At 37.1% G+C, this 18,797-nt stretch overlaps 1 protein-coding gene across 2 annotated transcripts; it reads left to right on the top strand.

Annotated features, from left to right (window-relative positions):
- Window positions 1–2,665: 2,665 nt before the first annotated feature.
- On the top strand, window positions 2,666–18,204 carry LOC6565597 (1-phosphatidylinositol 4,5-bisphosphate phosphodiesterase). Of its 2 annotated transcripts, none has more exons than XM_032739051.2 (13): window positions 2,666–2,975; window positions 3,096–3,155; window positions 8,799–8,945; window positions 9,089–9,168; window positions 12,395–12,631; window positions 12,913–13,079; window positions 13,156–13,460; window positions 13,536–13,700; window positions 13,758–14,121; window positions 14,453–15,716; window positions 15,783–15,939; window positions 16,049–16,138; window positions 17,397–18,204. In XM_032739051.2, exons 1-13 carry the CDS (start codon window positions 2,796–2,798, stop codon window positions 17,463–17,465), a joined length of 3,285 nt encoding a protein of 1,094 aa, XP_032594942.1. In that variant the 5' UTR covers window positions 2,666–2,795; the 3' UTR covers window positions 17,466–18,204. The 2 variants fall into 2 exon arrangements, with proteins under 2 accessions (XP_032594942.1, XP_001992285.1); XM_001992249.3 differs by lacking the exon at window positions 9,089–9,168 and adding an exon at window positions 9,596–9,675 and having other exon boundaries at window positions 2,667–2,975.
- The last annotated feature ends 593 nt before the right edge of the window (window positions 18,205–18,797 follow it).

The following is an 18,797-nucleotide window of genomic DNA, read 5'->3' as shown; positions in this document are numbered from 1 at the left end:
CACACACACACATACATGTACATACTCACTCACAGGCAATCTGTCAGTAAAAAGTTTATTTATATTTTTTTCTTCATTTTTTGTGGAGGTATGGGGAGGGGGGCGAGGGAGAGGTGGTTGCTTCAAGAGGCGTGACAATTGCATTGCAAAGTACAATGTTGAGTGCCTGTCAAATAAAAGTGTGAAAAAAAAATGAAGAAAAAATGCAAAAATCTCATTTGACATATGCACAATAAATTGCCGACCCAATTGGACAAATCGTAAAGCTGTTGAATTCCATTGATTGTCTATGTGAGTTCGTGTGTGTGTGTGCGATGTGTGTATATATGTGTGTGTGTGTGTGTGTGCCATGTGTGTGCGTTGCTTGTATGTATCTACTGCTAATTGACTAGCAGAGCGCTGTGTTTACGCTTCTGCAATTCCTCATAACGAATTTACACATCTCCTATGAACTGCACAGCTAGATATTAAAGAGAGTTCCTCATTTCTCGTACTTGCCCTAAAGCTAAAGCTTCTGACTTGATATGTATGTGTCTATCTGTGTGTGCCTGTGTGTCTGTGTGTGCCTGTGTGTCTGTGTGTGTGTTGTGGCGTTGTTGCATAGACTGTTTTGCTATTCAACAACGCAGTTGAGCTTTTCTCTATACTTACGCTTTCTCTGTGGGGGTGACTATTTCTCACTACCTGGAATATGATACTAATTTGTGTTACAAGCTGCACACCCACCCACACACAAACACACACACACACACTGTGGGTGCATTGTTACAAAGAACAATGCCTTCAGATGCAGGGGATGAAACCCTTCCAATTTGCAATGTGCCATTGACTTTGCCATTGCCATTGGCAATGCCAAAGTCATATCCAATAACGCAACCGTCTAACTAATGTAATTATTATTGTTTGCAGAATGTTTCTTCTTGGAATTTATTGTTGTTGTTCATCTTCTGGTTTCTGTTTCTCTTGCTCTTCCTCTTCCTTTTGCTCTGTGTCCTCTTGCATTGTGTTCGCTTCGAGCGATGCAAATATTGTACGACTCTTTGTCCTGTGTATTTGTGCATCTGTGTGGCATCTGGCACACTGCATTTGTCTAACAATGGCTCCGGCTTGGATATCCGGAGATGAATTTTTGACTAAACAGGAAATTAATGCTGTAATATTTGTATAGTTTTGGAAGCGCTTGGTTTGTCATGACTTGTGCAAAGCAAGCACAAAGCTATATGAAGCAGTCATAAATTGTGAAATTAATTAATTGATTCATAAATTATTATATAAGTTTTCGTTTATAAAGTCCATTTAGCCAAATTCTATTATGCTCCCAGCAAACGGATTGATCACATTGTTCAAGCCAGTGCATTTGAAATTGATGTATGCAATGTTTTCACTCTACACTCAAGGATAAGACAAAATTAAGCATTGAACCGATATGCAATTATATCCCTTGCTAATTACCTTGAATATATTAATAACTGGCATGCATTGAATATCCCTTTGTATGTACCGCATACCATTAATCAATTACAATTCGAAGAAATAATAATAATATGAGCAGAAATACCTTTGCTCTGTTTGAAGTAATTTCGGTTTCCATAGAAATATCCAGACCCTCGCTACTATTTGAAAATAATGCTCTCCGCCGTGCATTCAGCTTAAAGTAAATTTTCATATTTTCAAATTTCCAACGAAATGAAGACGCATTCAGCTAATTATATTTTGAGAACTCAACAACAATATTGGCGCCTTGAAGAATGCAACATGCATTTTGCACCGGGGCAACCCACACATGCAGTCACACATACACACACACACACACACACACACATCACATCTGAATATTATTGTTGGCACGTGAGCCAAAAGCATTTTGTATGCAATTTTCAATTTCATTTGGATTTTAACAATGCCTGTGACTGTCTATTGTTCTGTTTAAGTCCTTGGTTATCCAATGGGATTTTAATGTACAATGTAAAAAGTTGCGTTAATTATACTGCATGATGATTTCCTCCATGGTTCATTTGGAAACTTGAACTAATTCATTATGATATTTTTTATAAATTCACATATTTTGAAGAGCAACATTTACAATTAGTTGCATCTATGAGTACAGGGTGTCTTATTGTCTTTGAGGTCGCTTCGTGTTCACAGAGTTGTCTTGTCTCTTTTCATTTCTTCCTTTTGTTTTAGCTATTATATAAATTGAAGACATTATCTATTTATATATTATATATTTGATTATATATTTTTACTTTACAGTAACAACAACACCAAACCAAATACGTTTAAAACTTAAACTACAACGAAACATTATTTTTTATAGAACAGAAGAATTGTAATCGAACAGAATTTTGCAACACAAAGAAACAAAGAACACAATGTGATCAACTGAAGTAAAACAAATTTGTCTTAAATACCATTTAACCGTTGTCTAACACTCAGTTAGCTCGTTGTGAGTAACATGTGTCTGAGTTGCCAAACCGAAACCAAATCCGTAACCGTAACAACAAAACACCAAAAAACCAAAAACGCCAAAACAACAATTCCAATAGCACCGACAAACAACAATTAACAAAACAAAAAAGAAAAGAACTAAATACCGATACACCGATTAACCCAAAAAAAAAAAAACGCAATACTAAAATACAAAAGAAATAAACATACATATATATAAATATATATATATACATTTATATGTATATAGCAATAAACCGTAAATAGATGTCCATATATGCTTTGCAATATAGCTATATAGCCGCAAACACAAACATAGACTTTAACGACAACTATATACACTTATAATGACCAAGAAGTACGAATTCGATTGGATCATTCCGGTACCACCGGAACTGACAACTGGCGCCACCTTCGATCGCTGGTTCGAGAACGAGAAGGAGACCAAAGAGAATGATTTCGAGCGAGATGCGCTCTTCAAGGTCGATGAGTATGGATTCTTTCTCTATTGGAAGAGTGAGGGACGGGTATGTATGACGAGCAGACTAACAACCATACACCTACACCTAAACACTATATATACAAATATTCAATGTATATACACACATACATACATATATCATTTCAACTCGTTCCGTTTCATTCAGGATGGCGATGTTATCGAGCTGTGTCAAGTGAGCGATATTCGTGCAGGCGGCACTCCAAAGGTGAGTTATCATTAATAGAGATACATATATAGTTGGCAGTCAGGATAATATTGGCGATGACAATTGCAATATAATAACTATAACAGCAACAATCAGACAGTCAGTAATAGCAAAGATAGCAACAACTGTATTCCAGGAGTCATTAAAAATGCTTTTAATCTGAGAGAATGCCGAACTTTATCAAGAATATATACAGTTTATGGAGTTGCACTTGCCTCTTTCTGCCTTTTACCAACAGTTACCTTCAACTTCATGATACCATTTTTACCAAATTTTAAAATAATTCGCATAGAAGAAGAAATCAAATTAGATGTTGAACTGATGTAAGCAAAGCGAATTGCAACTTTTAACACACACAATTAGCTGATTGAGGAAATGTCAGCATTATATAATCCTGACAAAGAGCTTCGAGTGCCACAATTATATCCAATTTAATGCAATTTTCAAATTAAAAAGTTGTCCTAATGACAAACTGTCACATAGCGGATACTTTGTTGCACGGGCTTAATCATCATTCATAGTACATATATATATATATAAATAGAGATATAGTATTAAACACAATATGACACACACACACCGTAGAGAGAGTCAATTAAGTTGCAACTCGCTTGTCCATTTAGGTAGACAGGATATACACATTGATGTGCATTAACCCACATCCTGCACCTGGGCACACATCCATACACCTTCCTCGCCCCTCAGCCAAGGGCGTGTCAGTGAAGAGCCGGATGGGTGCCTATCAATATCGGTGAGGATGGTGTAGTTGAAATGGGGATTGGTGATTGAACAGGTGCTGACACAATTACAATGTGTGTCGAAGCGAACAGCAAATCTCAATTAGGCGCAATGGCACCACTGCGCCACTGGAACACCGCCGCACTTCCTTCATGTTCTGTATATCCTGTACCCACTGAATATGTGTAGTATGTTAAATATGTCTATCTAATGGACTTAAGCTCTTTATGCTATTGTGCTAAACAAAATAAAGCCTTGCAAATCCCTAATAAATATTTATTGTCAGCAAATCTAGAAACAAGTTGTCATATTTTAAAAGTAGAGTAAATCTATAAACGTTTACCTTTTTCTCTAAGCGTATAGCCGCAGGGCACGCCCTTTTGCCCAGCGCTGGGGCAAATTGACTTTGAAGTGGGCAGTGGAAGGGGCAGGACAGGGCTGGGCAAAGCAAGGAAGGGCAGGACTTAAGTGCACACCGCGAACTGAAGCCCATAAATTGCATTTAGTAGCAACAGCGACAACAAATACTCAATGCAAAGTTTCATGCCAGCATGTGGGCGTGGCACAGCCTCAACCCTTGGCCAATAAATCTAGCTCACGTGGACAAATGCGTACAAGTGGCGCGCATCGCCTGTCGAAACAATTGAGAGTCAAACTGACACATTGACACGTTAACTGACAAACACCCCAACACACACCCACACACACCCACACAAACCCACACACACACACACACACACATGAGAGCTCTTACACAGTTAAATGCGCTCAGAGAATCCTATAAAGCGGATTGAATCAGGACAATGAAGTGGTTGATAGCCAGGCCAAGCAGCCTGCCTCTGAATATTCCTAACAGCTCAAGCAAATAATTGGGAATTAACTACAAACTAAAGCTACATTTTCAAGACATTCACTGGAGTTGTAAAGATTTTGATTTAACACTTTATTTTTACACAAAAATCATTAAGAAACTTTGAATCAAGTGCTAACAACGATAGATCTGATTACTGCTATAATAACTTGCTTCTGACTTGCTATTTTCGCTCAGTGCACAATGCGCAGAGTATGCAAAATATAATAACGAGGGCTGCGCATCGTTGCACTTGCAAATTGAAAAGTGTCAAAGATTTTGCAATTCACAATGTACGTTTAAGTCCTCCATCAAAATGAGTGAAAGTGAGTGAAGAGTGAAGAGTGAAGAGACAGGCGAGAAGCAATCCAACACCACACAAATATAGAGTGCGAAAGGAATAGAAAGATGGTAAATAGTCTGTTGTGTAGCACTTAGTTTTTGGGCATCTCTCAAACAGTTGCTCTTCCAGTGCCCAATACCTGTGCCTCCACTTGACAAATCCCCAAAACGCCAGTCAAGTGGAACATTTTGATGCTGCTTTGCTTCAAGTGCTCAAGTTCGGGGTCCTTCACTTAAAGCCCTTCCAGCGGGCTGCAATCCTTTTTGTCCAAAACATACACACACACACACAAACACGCACATACACACAGACACACACACATACACAAACACCGACACTCAATCCAAGCCGTTTTCATGTCAGCTGCCAAATAAATTCAATTAAAATGCAAAATAAATGGCAATGAGAAGAAAAGCAAAAGGAGGAGTGAATGAAAGTGTGTGTGTGTGTGTGTGTGTGTGTGTGTGTGTGTGTGTGTGTGTGTTTGTGTGAGTGAAAATGTGGGCAACAAGAAGAAGAATGGAAGGCATCAGCAGGCAAGCAGCAGAAGCCGCATGAAATTTGTATAATGGCCACAAAGAAAAATATGTATTCAAGAAAAATAAAAATAAGAATACAACAAAGAAAAACCAAAACAACAATATATATACCCTTATATAAATTATATAGCAAAGAGCATGCAAAACTTTTCACCACTACGCAAATTTGGCCGCAAACCTAAAAGCTAAAAAAAAAAAGTTAAGAAAAAAAAACCCAGCGAAGAAAAAATAAACAAAATAATACAAAATGCAAAACTTTTGCTTTGTGTGCTTGTGCTTCTATGTGTGTGTGCGTGTGCAAGTGTGTGTAAGCGAGTGACAGGCACTCATATAAGTATACACACACACACACACATGTACCTAAATACATATTTATATAGGTAGAATACAGTTATGCACATTTGAACCGCTTGCAGCTGCATGCGAGCGAGAGTGGTTCAAAAAGTGTCCGATATCTAAGAAAGGATATTCATAATAGTTGCAATATTATTGTTAATACATTTCTATATGCTCATTTATTTTCATTCATTTTTATCTTCGAATTGAATTTTTGTTAAACTAAAATCGCATTATTTAAAATAACATTTTTGTTTTTAATACAAACACATTTATATCCATAGAGTATTCAATATATTTTGAAGAATTTTTAAGTTACCCTCTTCAAATCGTAAATGGAAGTACTTATATACTTTTAGTTCTTTGTATGTGTGTGTGTGTGTGTGAGTGTGTGTGAGTGTATAAGTGTGTACGTGTATCTAGACAGCACTTGAACTGTTTGGTCATCAATATTAAATCAGTCAGCCACACAGACCAACAAATAAACATATATATACACACACACACACACATACACACCCAAGCATGTTCACTCACACTCACACACACACCTAAACATGCACACTCAAAAAGGAACTTGTAAGTGCTAGGCGCACAATGAACCATTAAAAGCTGCTTCGTTTGGCAAAGCAAAAGTCAAAGGAATCAGAATGTGAAGGGGAATAGGTCGCAACTATAGATACCCTATAACAACATTAGGCATTGAGGTAACTAATTAAGTAATATATGTGTATGTAAAGCAGAATTCGTTCAAAAGGCCACTCAATAGAATATCAAATTGTGTTTATTTATTCCGCATTAGAGTTTTAAGTCTTGTGAAGGCCACGCAGATGAAGAATTGCAAACAGCAAGTCGGGTTAAACTTTTGCATAAGTCGATCAACTGCTGTGTGTGCTTACTGTTCCAGTTGTGTGTTGCCTGATTGTGTTACGGCATTTCGATAAGTAAACTGCCAACAAATATTGAAAACGCCAAATGTGAACTTCGTTGCAGTTTTCGTTGTTGTTGCTGCTCTTCAATAATGCACGAAGCTTTATTGCTGACGTCGTCTGTATGTATGTATATATCTAGGTATGTATCTATGTATGTATGTATATACAACAATAAAAGAAGAAGCCAGCGACAAGAACGCAAACCCATTTGTCCAACACATTTACTGCTGTGTGTGTTTGTGTGTGTGTGTGTGTGTGTGTGTGTGTGGATCTGGCGCCTGGAAGCAGGCAACGCTTTCCGTTTATTTATTCGCTGACTTATTTAGCACTTGAAAGTATGCAATATCAGTTGGTTTAAGCTCCCGCAGAGTACAGCAACTGTATTCGATATACAAATTGCACTCGATTTGATTGCCATTCAATTTCAATTGCCGTTCCAAATGCGAATGCGGCCTTTGAGTTTGATTTGATTGCGACTACGACTGCGACTGCGTTCGCATCCGCGGCTGCGACTGCGACTGCGACTGCGACTGTGGCCGAACTGCTTTCCATTGTATTCTAGCAATGCAATGCAATGCAATGGCAGCACGGCAGCTAACAAAGAGCCCCATTTGCACAACTATTAACTATTGTTTGCTGGCAACAATAACAATAACTGTGCTTACATATGCATGCTGTATATCGCAATAACAAAGAGTCAAACAGCTGCCGGGGCGATATTTATCTTTAATTCATAGTTTAACTAGCAATTACACAAATAATTTGTAGCAGCCATCTAATTAGTTATGAATTCGATTCAAATTGTATAATCTTAACATGATTTTTTTCTTTACCAATAATTCCAATAGGATTAACAACGGTTTTCGAAATCGGCTCAGACTTGATTAATTAATTAATTATTAATTAATTTTAACCAAAAATTGTGTTTAATCAAGACATCAAACAATGATTTCGTGTTGCATCAATTTTTATTTTAAAACTGAGCCTCGTCCGCCAGGATATTCGCTTGTCAAACTATTTTTGGGGTTTTCTTGAAATTAAGGCATTAATTTAACAGTAAATTTGCGTCAATTTGCTGATAGTTGCCGCATTGGAATTCGAAATATTTATTTATACGCTCGAGTCATGCGGCATTTGAAGGTCGAATGCGAAATGAAATGCTATATTGTTATTGGAATTTCGCAGCAAGATTTATATATTTTTAATTCAATGTACAAATGTTGATAAATGCTTCTGAAATAGCCATCAGCCACACACCCCAACTAACAACAAACAAAAGACTACTCGAAAAAAATAACACCATACCCCTTCACCCCTTCTCCTTCACCCTTCCCCACATCCCACACCCCACATGACATTTCCTTTGTTCCTGCCTTGATTAATGATGCAAGCCGAGATAAATGTTACGGCTTCTGCTGTTGCTGCCACGCCAAATTGCAGTTGCCTCAAAAACTTTATTTCCACTCCACCCACCGCTCTTTTACCACTACGCCCTATCTTCCCCCCATTGCCCTTGGCTATGATTGGAAATGCGTTAAGCGTAAAATTCGTAATGGGTCCACGGTTCGTATGCTTAACATTTGACTTCAACAACTTTCTGTGAAAGGTCTTTATAATCATAGAAAAACAACATTTTTATTTGAAAAGTGCAGTTAAAATAGATTAAGAAAAAAATATATGTATATTTAAAATGGATTTTGTTTTTCGTACAGTTTGTTGATCGTAGAACAAATTAAACACCTCAAAATACTACAGAAATAAAAATGTATCGAAATGCGCTTATCCAATGCCAATGTCAATGATTTGAACATTTAATTGTTTACAATACTAATGTAAAAACAGATGATATATTGCGCCATTGAACTTACATAATAAACATATAAACAAACTTGTGCTCATTAATAGGATCCGAAGATATTGGATAAGGTAACCAAAAAGAATGGCACGAATATACCAGAATTGGATAAACGCTCGCTGACCATCTGCTCGAACACGGACTATATCAATATAACATATCATCATGTTATTTGCCCAGATGCGGCAACAGCCAAGGTGAGTGAGCCAATTATGATTTGAAAATGATCATTTGAGCATTTGAAAAGGACGGGGATATTGGAGTACAACATACTGGGAATTACAACAAACTCATCATTGAATCATCATGCATTCATCATGCACACTCTCTGTACTTATAGATCTGGCTAGATGGCATACGAAAAATAACCCATAATGTCAAAGCGAATAATATCTGTCCCATGATGTGTCTGAGAAAACAGTAAGTGAACTCCATAGCAGTTCCCACAAATTTCTATAGACGCACTTTATGTTCTCTGTTCTATAATTGTGGATTAAGGATGAAAAACAAAAAACAAAAAACAATACACTATTTTATTGTCATCTATGCGGCTTCACAGCACGATGAGCCGTTGCTTTACCTACATACATACATATATTATATGTATAAATATATATATACAATATACATATATCTATATACATAAATATCATCTATCAGAATTCATTAACATCTCTAAATCCCACTAAAAGGGGAGGGGCTGAACATAATTTCTTTCGATTTTATATTCATTTTGTTTTCTAATTTGCATGTCTTACGCATTATTTTCGTTCTTATCGTTGTTGTTATTGTGTTATCGTTATCGTTATCGTGTTGTCGTTGTCGTTATCGTTATCGTTATAAACAGAGCTGGCAAAAAATGTTGCGCCAAATAACTCATAACAATCGCGCCACGAACGTGTGTCCACGCACCAATCTTATGAAACAGTAAGTACCCGATTACATAATCAAATATTAACCCACGGTAACTAACATATATACTACAAATACATGTATCAACGATTATAACTTTGTTTGGGTAAGTATATCTTTGGAAAATGTAGATAAGTCGGATAAACAAAATAATACATCAATGGCTCTAGAATTCATTTAGATTAATTAAGAATTGGCTTAAAAATCAAGTGGCAGAAAATCAAAAGAAAACAAGTAAAAAAATGTTGTAAAGGAATTTTGCTACATATATGGGGAACCCATCGAAAAACTTGGCTACTTATGAAAATCATGTTTAAGCTTATATGTATTTATAATAATATTTTCGATGTTTCCATTTAAAAACTCTTGCATATATCACGGGAAACGAATTACATTTACTGAAAACAGCAGAACAAAAAGAGTAATCGAAAATAAATAGGCCGTCGATAATAATGCGTATTTAAATCAGAGTAAACAACTAATAAAATCATTGATGACAATTATAGCATTTCATAATAGACTGCATAAGAGCAAATCGATATATATAGATATTTATCTATATATATAAGTATATAAGTATATTCTTTGAGCAGTGCAGAGCAATGCAAATATTGTAAATTGTGTGTATTAATATTGCCTGCGAGTAGTTGCGTAAACAAATCAATTCTGGGCAGGTGGGCAGCGGAAACGGAAACAACATCATCAGTTGCCCCTGCTGCCGCCCTCCCTGCACTCCTCGCTCTGCTGTTTACCACATTCACAACTACACTTGCTGCGAAATAGTTAGCATTGTTTCGACACGAAATGAAATCATTTCATTTGCATTTTCTCTCAGCTGATATTTTTTGAGTATCCCCGCCTACCCACGCACAAAAACATCAACAACAGACGGACAGATAGACAGGCAGACAAACAGCAGCGACTTTAGTTTCCATTATGGAACAACAGCAAATGCAGAAATGAAGCAATTTCCTTCTCGCTATTTACGTCTGATGTTTCTGTTAAGCCAATGTCTTTTCTTGATAAATTACGCCTCAAGAGGAATCGTCTAAGGCTAAGACAGAGATAGAAGTGCGGTGAAGCCAACTGGCATTTGGTTACCACAGCTATTCTCAGTTGTAACAAACAATATGTGTGTAACAAACTTCACAAAAGATGTCAAAATTGCATATAAGAATTGCTTATATGACAGATCTTTGGTGATTTTGCTTCTCGCTTCTCCCATCGAGTCGCTTCTCTCTGTGTTAGAGGCATTTACCTATTCGCTTAAAAAACATAAAATGCGAATCGAGTAGCACAACTAATCAGAATAGGTCTAAGAAACTATAGCCATAATTCAAGCGAGAAGCAAAGGCTTCATTTTTCCTTTCTCCAACGACCAAACTTCACTTCTCTCATCACTTTGCGTTTGATTTCTTCTCGCTTCTACGCCCGACTTTACTGAGCTTTCTTATCACTTATCGGCTGACTCTCTGTGCTTTTCTTATATCTATATATTTTCCATGTTATTCATTTTTATTTTTATCTTATTTTTTTATTTAAATTTGCTTATAAATTGGTTTATTTCGTATTTGTATCTTGCTTACACATTTTGCTTCTCGCTGTCAGCTTTAATCTACACCGAATGATCTATTGAATGCAAATACTGAGTGAGGTGAGCAAATGTGGAACGTGGAAAGTCCCGGAGGCAACAATTACATGTTTGCATTGGCAATTCGTTGACCCAGTTTGGAAATGTGTTTTTTTTTGTTGTGTTTGATTGTTGATTGTATTCTTTATGAGGCATTTTATAGCACAACCTTCTTCGACCATTAACTGCAATTACTTGACCTGGACCTGTTTTTGTTTGAATGGGGTTATTGGACTATGCTTCGCTCTCTTGGCTTCACCAACAACTAAAGCAACAATCAACAAACTGAGCACACAAACAAGTTGAACACGCAAATCCAACACTAAGTAATGAATGTCCAATGAGTGTCCTGAATTGAAAGACAGACACAGTTTGCTGCTGCTGGGGGGGTCATTTGGGGGGTTTGGCTTGTAAGTGGAAACTGACAATCATGGCATGAAAATTTAATTTAATCGCAAGCATTTTTAATGAATTTTTGCCTCTGTTTCAATGTCGCAAATTGTGCACTGCACTTTTCGCCCATATCGATCAATTTGGGGCTTTGGGCAATTAAATGCAAAATTGCAATTGTAAATTAAATATTTATTTTAATTACATTTAAGTTTCCCAATTGCACGCTACTCGCTCGAATTATCATAGAACGCTATTATTTTAATTTAACTTTGCTTTTAGGTCCTTGCTAATTGTCAAATGAATTTTAATTTCAATTCACTTAAACTGCATTTTACATTCAAACAAGTTGCAAAACTCCCAGTGTGTATTTAGTTATTAATTATGCTTCTTTTTTGTATGTATTTTTGTGATGATTATCTAAATATATTCATTATCCTTATTCAATATTATCGTTGCTTTAATTTACATTTATTATTATGATATATTTATTTATTCATTTACTTGATTGTTTATTTAAATTCCCTTTCAACTACACAGATAATTTCACAGTTAGTTATTATTTTTTAAGTTAATTAGTCAATTTCCTCCTCTTTAATTTCAAGGTAAGACTTTCGTGATGTATATTTTTATTAGTTTAACAAATGTGGTGTAATTGTCACATTATTGTTGACGCAATTAATTGAGTGCGTTTTCTTTATCGAATCATTCAAGTTGGATGCGTCTTAGTTACTGTGTGGAGAAGAGTGGCAAAATACCGGTCAAGATTTTGGCCAAAACATTTGCATCTGGCAAAACTGAGAAGCTGGTCTACACTTGCATCAAAGATGCGGGCTTGCCAGATGATAAGAATGCCACCATGACCAAGGAGCAGTTCACTTTCGACAAGTTCTATGCGCTCTACCACAAGGTCTGTCCACGCAATGACATCGAGGAGCTCTTTACATCGATGTAAGTACCGCAACTTAGGGATGAACTCGATTAACAATATTGATTAACCATTTTGATTGATTTCTTAATTGAAAATCTTCAATTTTTAAGATGTGCTGTATAATTTTGATAATACTTAGTTTTTTAAAACTAAATTGATTCACAATTGTTTGTATTGTGTATAAATCGTATCACTGATAGCGATACGATATTTCTAGCAGTGCCTCTATTTTCCACATAATCCTCATAATATTTCTATCTCTTTCTCCCCCGTCTGTCTGTCTCTCTCACTCGGTGTGCAGCACCAAGGGTAAACAGGACTTTATCAATTTGGAGCAGTTCATACAGTTTATGAACGAAAAGCAACGCGATCCCCGCATGAACGAGATTCTTTTTCCGCTGTACGAGGAGAAACGCTGCACAGAGATTGTCAACGACTATGAGCTGGATGAGGAGAAGAAGAAGACCGGTAAGCGAGTGTTGAAATCAAATAAATATATATATATATATAAATATAAATAATCGTTTCTGTTGATTGTTTTTAGGTCAACTCTCGCTGGATGGCTTTAAGCGTTACCTGATGTCCGATGAGAATGCGCCCGTCTTTTTGGATCGACTCGACTTCTACATGGAGATGGATCAGCCGTTGGCTCATTACTATATCAATAGTTCGCATAATACGTATTTGTCGGGTCGCCAGATTGGTGGCAAGAGCTCCGTCGAGATGTACCGTCAAACGTTGCTCGCCGGCTGTCGTTGCGTCGAACTAGATTGCTGGAATGGCAAAGGTGAGGATGAGGAACCAATTGTTACCCACGGTCACGCCTACTGTACGGAAATTTTATTTAAGGTATGTTTAACGCGGATAACAGATTTATATATATATATTTATTATATTATTTTTGTATATTTATATACTTTTTAGGATTGCATTCAGGCCATTGCGGATTGCGCTTTCGTCTCGTCAGAGTATCCGGTAATACTCTCCTTTGAGAACCATTGCAATCGTGCCCAGCAATACAAATTAGCTAAATACTGTGATGACTTCTTTGGCGAGCTACTGCTAAAAGAGCCACTCTCGGATCATCCGGTAAGGCCAACATAAATCTCTCTGCCTATCCTTATAGACATTCTTAATTATTAATAGTTGGATCCGGGTCTACCGTTACCGCCGCCGTGCAAGCTGAAGCGCAAAATTCTCATCAAGAATAAACGCATGAAGCCCGAAGTGGAGAAGGTCGAATTGGAGCTGTGGCTCAAAGGTGAACTGAAAACCGATGACGATCCCGAGGAGGATGCCAGCGCTGGTAAGCCGCCAGAGGCGGCTGCTGCACCAGCACCAGCACCAGAGGCAGCTGCCGCAGAGGGTGCCGCGGAAGGCGGTGGCGGTGCCGAAGCGGAGGCAGCTGCGGCCAACTACAGTGGCTCTACCACAAATGTGCATCCGTGGCTCTCATCGATGGTCAATTATGCGCAGCCCATTAAATTCCAGGGCTTCGACAAGGCAATTGGTAAATGATCCATTTTATGTTTACCCAAAGTTCAAAACATATATCGCATTCTGTAGAAGATAGTAGTGAGAAAGTAAAAAGTGAAATGAGTGGAATACAAATATAGCAGATGCAATGACTCTAAAAGAATAATATACTCGTTGGGCATGGCATATAAGTAATAATATAAGTATAGATCACTTTTGGTCACATGTACACATATAGAGCCATTGTGCTTTCACGCAATAGCTGTCTATGTGGATATTGGAGTAGATAGAAATATTCACAGAAATATTTCAATGTAAAGCTAAATGTTTATAATATTTGTACAATTTGTATTATATATTAACAGAAAAGAACATTGCCCACAATATGTCGTCGTTTGCTGAATCGGCCGGTATGAATTATTTGAAGCAGAGCTCCATTGATTTCGTCAATTACAACAAGCGTCAAATGTCACGCATCTATCCGAAGGGCACCCGAGCCGATTCCTCGAATTATATGCCGCAGGTATTCTGGAATGCCGGCTGCCAAATGGTCTCACTCAATTTCCAGACCTCCGATCTGCCCATGCAGCTTAATCAGGGCAAATTCGAATATAATGGCGGCTGTGGCTATCTCCTCAAACCGGATTTTATGCGACGTGCCGACAAGGATTTCGATCCATTTGCTGATGCTCCAGTCGATGGTGTTATTGCGGCCCAATGCTCCGTCAAGGTTATTGCCGGTCAGTTTTTGTCCGATAAGAAAGTGGGCACCTATGTTGAGGTGGACATGTTTGGTCTGCCCTCCGATACGGTGAAAAAGGAGTTTCGCACCCGTTTGGTGCCCAACAATGGCCTCAATCCCGTCTACAATGAGGATGCATTCGTCTTTCGCAAGGTCGTGCTACCCGATCTGGCCGTACTCCGTTTTGGCGTCTATGAGGAGAGTGGCAAGATGATTGGCCAACGCATTCTACCGCTGGACGGCCTACAGCCTGGCTACCGTCATGTCTCCCTGCGCACGGAGGCCAATTTTCCGATGTCATTGCCCATGTTGTTTGTGAACATCGAATTGAAAATTTATGTACCTGATGGCTTTGAGGATTTCATGGCCATGCTGTCGGATCCGCGCGGCTTTGCTGGCGCCGCCAAGCAGCAGAATGAACAAATGAAGGCCTTGGGCATTGAAGAGCAGAGTGGCGGTGCTGCGCGTGATGCCGGCAAAGCCAAGGAGGAGGAGAAAAAGGAGCCGCCCCTTGTTTTTGAGCCGGTCACCTTGGAATCGTTGCGTCAGGAGAAGGGCTTCCAGAAGGTCGGCAAGAAGCAGATCAAGGAGCTGGACACGTTGCGCAAGAAGCATGCCAAGGAGCGCACCTCGGTGCAGAAGACCCAAAATGCGGCCATCGATAAGCTGATCAAGGGCAAGAGCAAAGATGATATACGCAACGATGCGAACATAAAGAATGCGATCAACGATCAAACCAAGCAGTGGACCGATATGATTGCTCGCCACCGCAAGGAAGAATGGGATATGTTGCGCCAGCATGTCCAGGACTCACAGGATGCCATGAAGGCGCTCATGTTAACCGTGCAGGCGGCCCAGATCAAACAGCTCGAGGATCGTCATGCCAGGTAAGGCTCAACACCATCCCTGCTATATATCTAATAAGGGATCTTCCACCCTTCCACCCCCCACAGAGATGTTAAAGAGCTAAATACCAAGCAGGCAAAGACCTCCGCCGACACCGCAAAAGAGGTGCAAAATGACAAGACTCTGAAGACCAAGAACGAGAAGGATCGTCGCTTGCGCGAGAAGCGTCAAAACAATGTCAAACGTTTTATGGAGGAGAAAAAGGTGCGATATTTTAACCATATAATATATATTATAAATATTATAGAGAAATATAATATTTATATTTATTGATATGCAATACTAATTAGTATCATTATATCGTTATTCACAGCAAATCGGCGTTAAACAGGGTCGCGCCATGGAGAAATTGAAATTGGCCCATGCGAAACAAGTTGAGGAATTTAGTACCGATGTGCAAAAGGTACTAAATGAAATACGGCCGCAAACCGACACTATAACCAGTATTGAGACTGTACTTTAGACAACCAAACAAACCGATACCAAAAATACCAGCTGTTAACTGTTAACTGTTGAACCGTTAACCGTTAGCTGTCAACCGATGAAACGTATCAATATCCATGTGCTAGTTAATAGTAGCTGAGTAGCAAAGAGTTCAGTTACCAGTAACCAGTAACCAGTAACGAGTAACCCGTAACGAGTAACGAGTAACCAGTGGAAGCCAGTACCGAGGGAAGAGTACTTTTCTTCCAAAAAGAATAACACACACACGCCCAGTGTTTTCTAGTCGGTGCAAAAAAAAAAAAAAAAAAAAAAAAAAAAAAACAAAGGAAAAGAAAACAATTTTAGTTTGAACGAAACCTTTGGCAAAACAAGCTAAAACAAAATAATAATAATACACAAAACCCAATAATCGAAAATTTATTGAGAAAGTAATGTGTAGCTGCTAAATTTTAACTAACTGCTAAGATGTAATTATCTATATCAATTTTATTCTATATGTATATATAGATTATTATTCTTATTTGCTAACATTGTATCCTATTTTTATCTATCTTATAGTACCCAATCGAACTTTTGTCGTTTTTAATGGGTCACAAATGTCACTTCTTCGTTTTAATGTAATATTCACCAAAAGTTTGCTCTCGTTGCCAAACATGCTTTTTATCAATCATTTTTGTTGTTCATTTTCTTGGTGTTTTGAATCTCTATGTTTTGTTTTTCATTTTGTAATTACCACCAATTACCAATGTTTTTCTGTTTCCAATCTAAAATCTAGTACAGTACTTGGCAGTTAACATGAACCCCAGCAAAAGCAGCTCAACTTTATAAAAATACAATATATGTACTATTTGCTCTTTAACTACTCTAACTCTCTGTCTCTCTCTCTCTCTCGCTCGCTCGCTCGCTTTTATACACCCATTACACGTGCATAGAATTTACATCTTGTATATACGAACATATATGCGATATTTCCAATATATATTTTTTAACATAAACATTTAACATTCACCGCTTTTGCTGTGTGCCCGAACACTCATGTCAAAACTTAACCAAAATCTCGTTTTTCTCTCTCTTTTTTCTCCATTTCTCCCTCTCCCTCTGTCTCTCTTTCTCTCTCTCTCTCTCTCTCTCTTTCTCTTGCATTTACACAAATATCATGCTGCCGCTGTCATCGCACTAAATAATCCTAACCTAACAACAACAATCGACATTAACAGCTAATGGATATGTACAAAATCGAGGAGGAGGCCTATAAGACCCAAGGAAAAACGGAATTTTATGCTTAAGCCACAACAACAAAAACAGCAACATAGCCGAAAAAAAAAAAACAAAATCATTTTCAATGAGATTCTTTTAAGAAACAAAATATCTAGACGTCTTTAAGTGTACGCGTTTACCTTAGAAATTGTATATCTGAAAACTGGAATGAAAAGAAAGTCAACACTTTGTGCTTTATACTTATTTAAGAAGTTGTACCGCGAGAATATCTATGCATAGATATTGCATTCAATTGTTGAATGAACTTTCAAGAAAAGCAAACTATTTATTCAATTTCCAAAAAAAAAAACACTTGGAAAACCACATTTAATTATTTGCTGTAAAACTGCAAATTACTAATCAAGTTATATTTAATTACAAAACAAAAATAAAATTATAGAAAAGGATACAAAACTGAAAGCCCCAATTAAAAAAGGAAATAGCAAAACCCCATTTGGTATTTATGCTTAGACAATGCCATAAGTACCCAAAATTTGTTTTTTTAGTTCTCAAATGCATTGGGCACAGAAATTTAAGCGCATAGCGCTAATGTTTTTCTTTACTATTCGTACTAGTTTTTTTTTTTTTTTTTTTTTTTTTGTACTGTTTATTGAGGGGAGAGAGAACAATTTCAACTACCAACCACAGTATATATAAATTACTTATACGTATGTTTCAAGAAAGAATACTTAAAATATACATATGTGTTTCCGATTTTCCACCTAACAGCTTAGCAAATAAAAACATAAACTAAAAAAACAAAAACAACACAATACTATTACGTATAATAACTGAAACCAAAAACTGACTATCCAACAAAACCAATTATATAATACAAAAATACCCACATACAACAAAAAATGAACATAAATTATATAAGCAAGTGAATAAATAGCATCTGAACTTTTGACAGGCATTATATACACTGAGCTTCTACCGAGCTACCAGTTAAATGTTTGTAAATGAATATTTAAATCGCAGAAAAAACAAACACCAGAAATATAACATAAACCAAAAGCATTTATTTTGAAAATAAATGCGTAAAATCTTCAACAAAAAAAATGCTTATGTTCAGAAAAGAGGAGAAAATAAATATATGTACATCCCATTTACTGCAAAGATAACATCAAAATAAGAAATACCAAATCAATTAAAAATACATGTTAATTGCTGCTAAAAAAAAAAAAAAACAAAACAAAAAAAAAAAATAAAAATAATTAAAATAAAATAAAACAAAACAAAACAGAAAATAAAGAAGACAAAAATAATTGTAAGCGTTTATAAATGTCATAACTCTTTTTAGAATGAGTAATTCAAATGAAACACCCCTACCGGCAGTTATATATACCCCATATATGTAA

Source organism: Drosophila grimshawi, unplaced genomic scaffold, assembly GCF_018153295.1.
Source record: "Drosophila grimshawi isolate 15287-2541.00 unplaced genomic scaffold, ASM1815329v1 contig_848, whole genome shotgun sequence".
NCBI classification, from domain to species: Eukaryota; Metazoa; Arthropoda; class Insecta; order Diptera; family Drosophilidae; genus Drosophila; species Drosophila grimshawi.
The sequence above is the reverse complement of the archived record's forward strand: the minus strand, read 5'-3'. Positions and strand labels throughout refer to the sequence as shown.

Coding starts and splice junctions, on each gene's coding strand:
- LOC6565597 (XM_032739051.2), top strand. CDS start 2,796: ATGACCAAGAAGTACGAATTCGATTGGATCATTCCGGTACCACCGGAA. Junction 8,946..9,088: donor CAGATGCGGCAACAGCCAAG/GTGAGTGAGCCA, acceptor CTGTACTTATAG/ATCTGGCTAGATGGCATACG. Junction 13,461..13,535: donor GTACGGAAATTTTATTTAAG/GTATGTTTAACG, acceptor TATACTTTTTAG/GATTGCATTCAGGCCATTGC.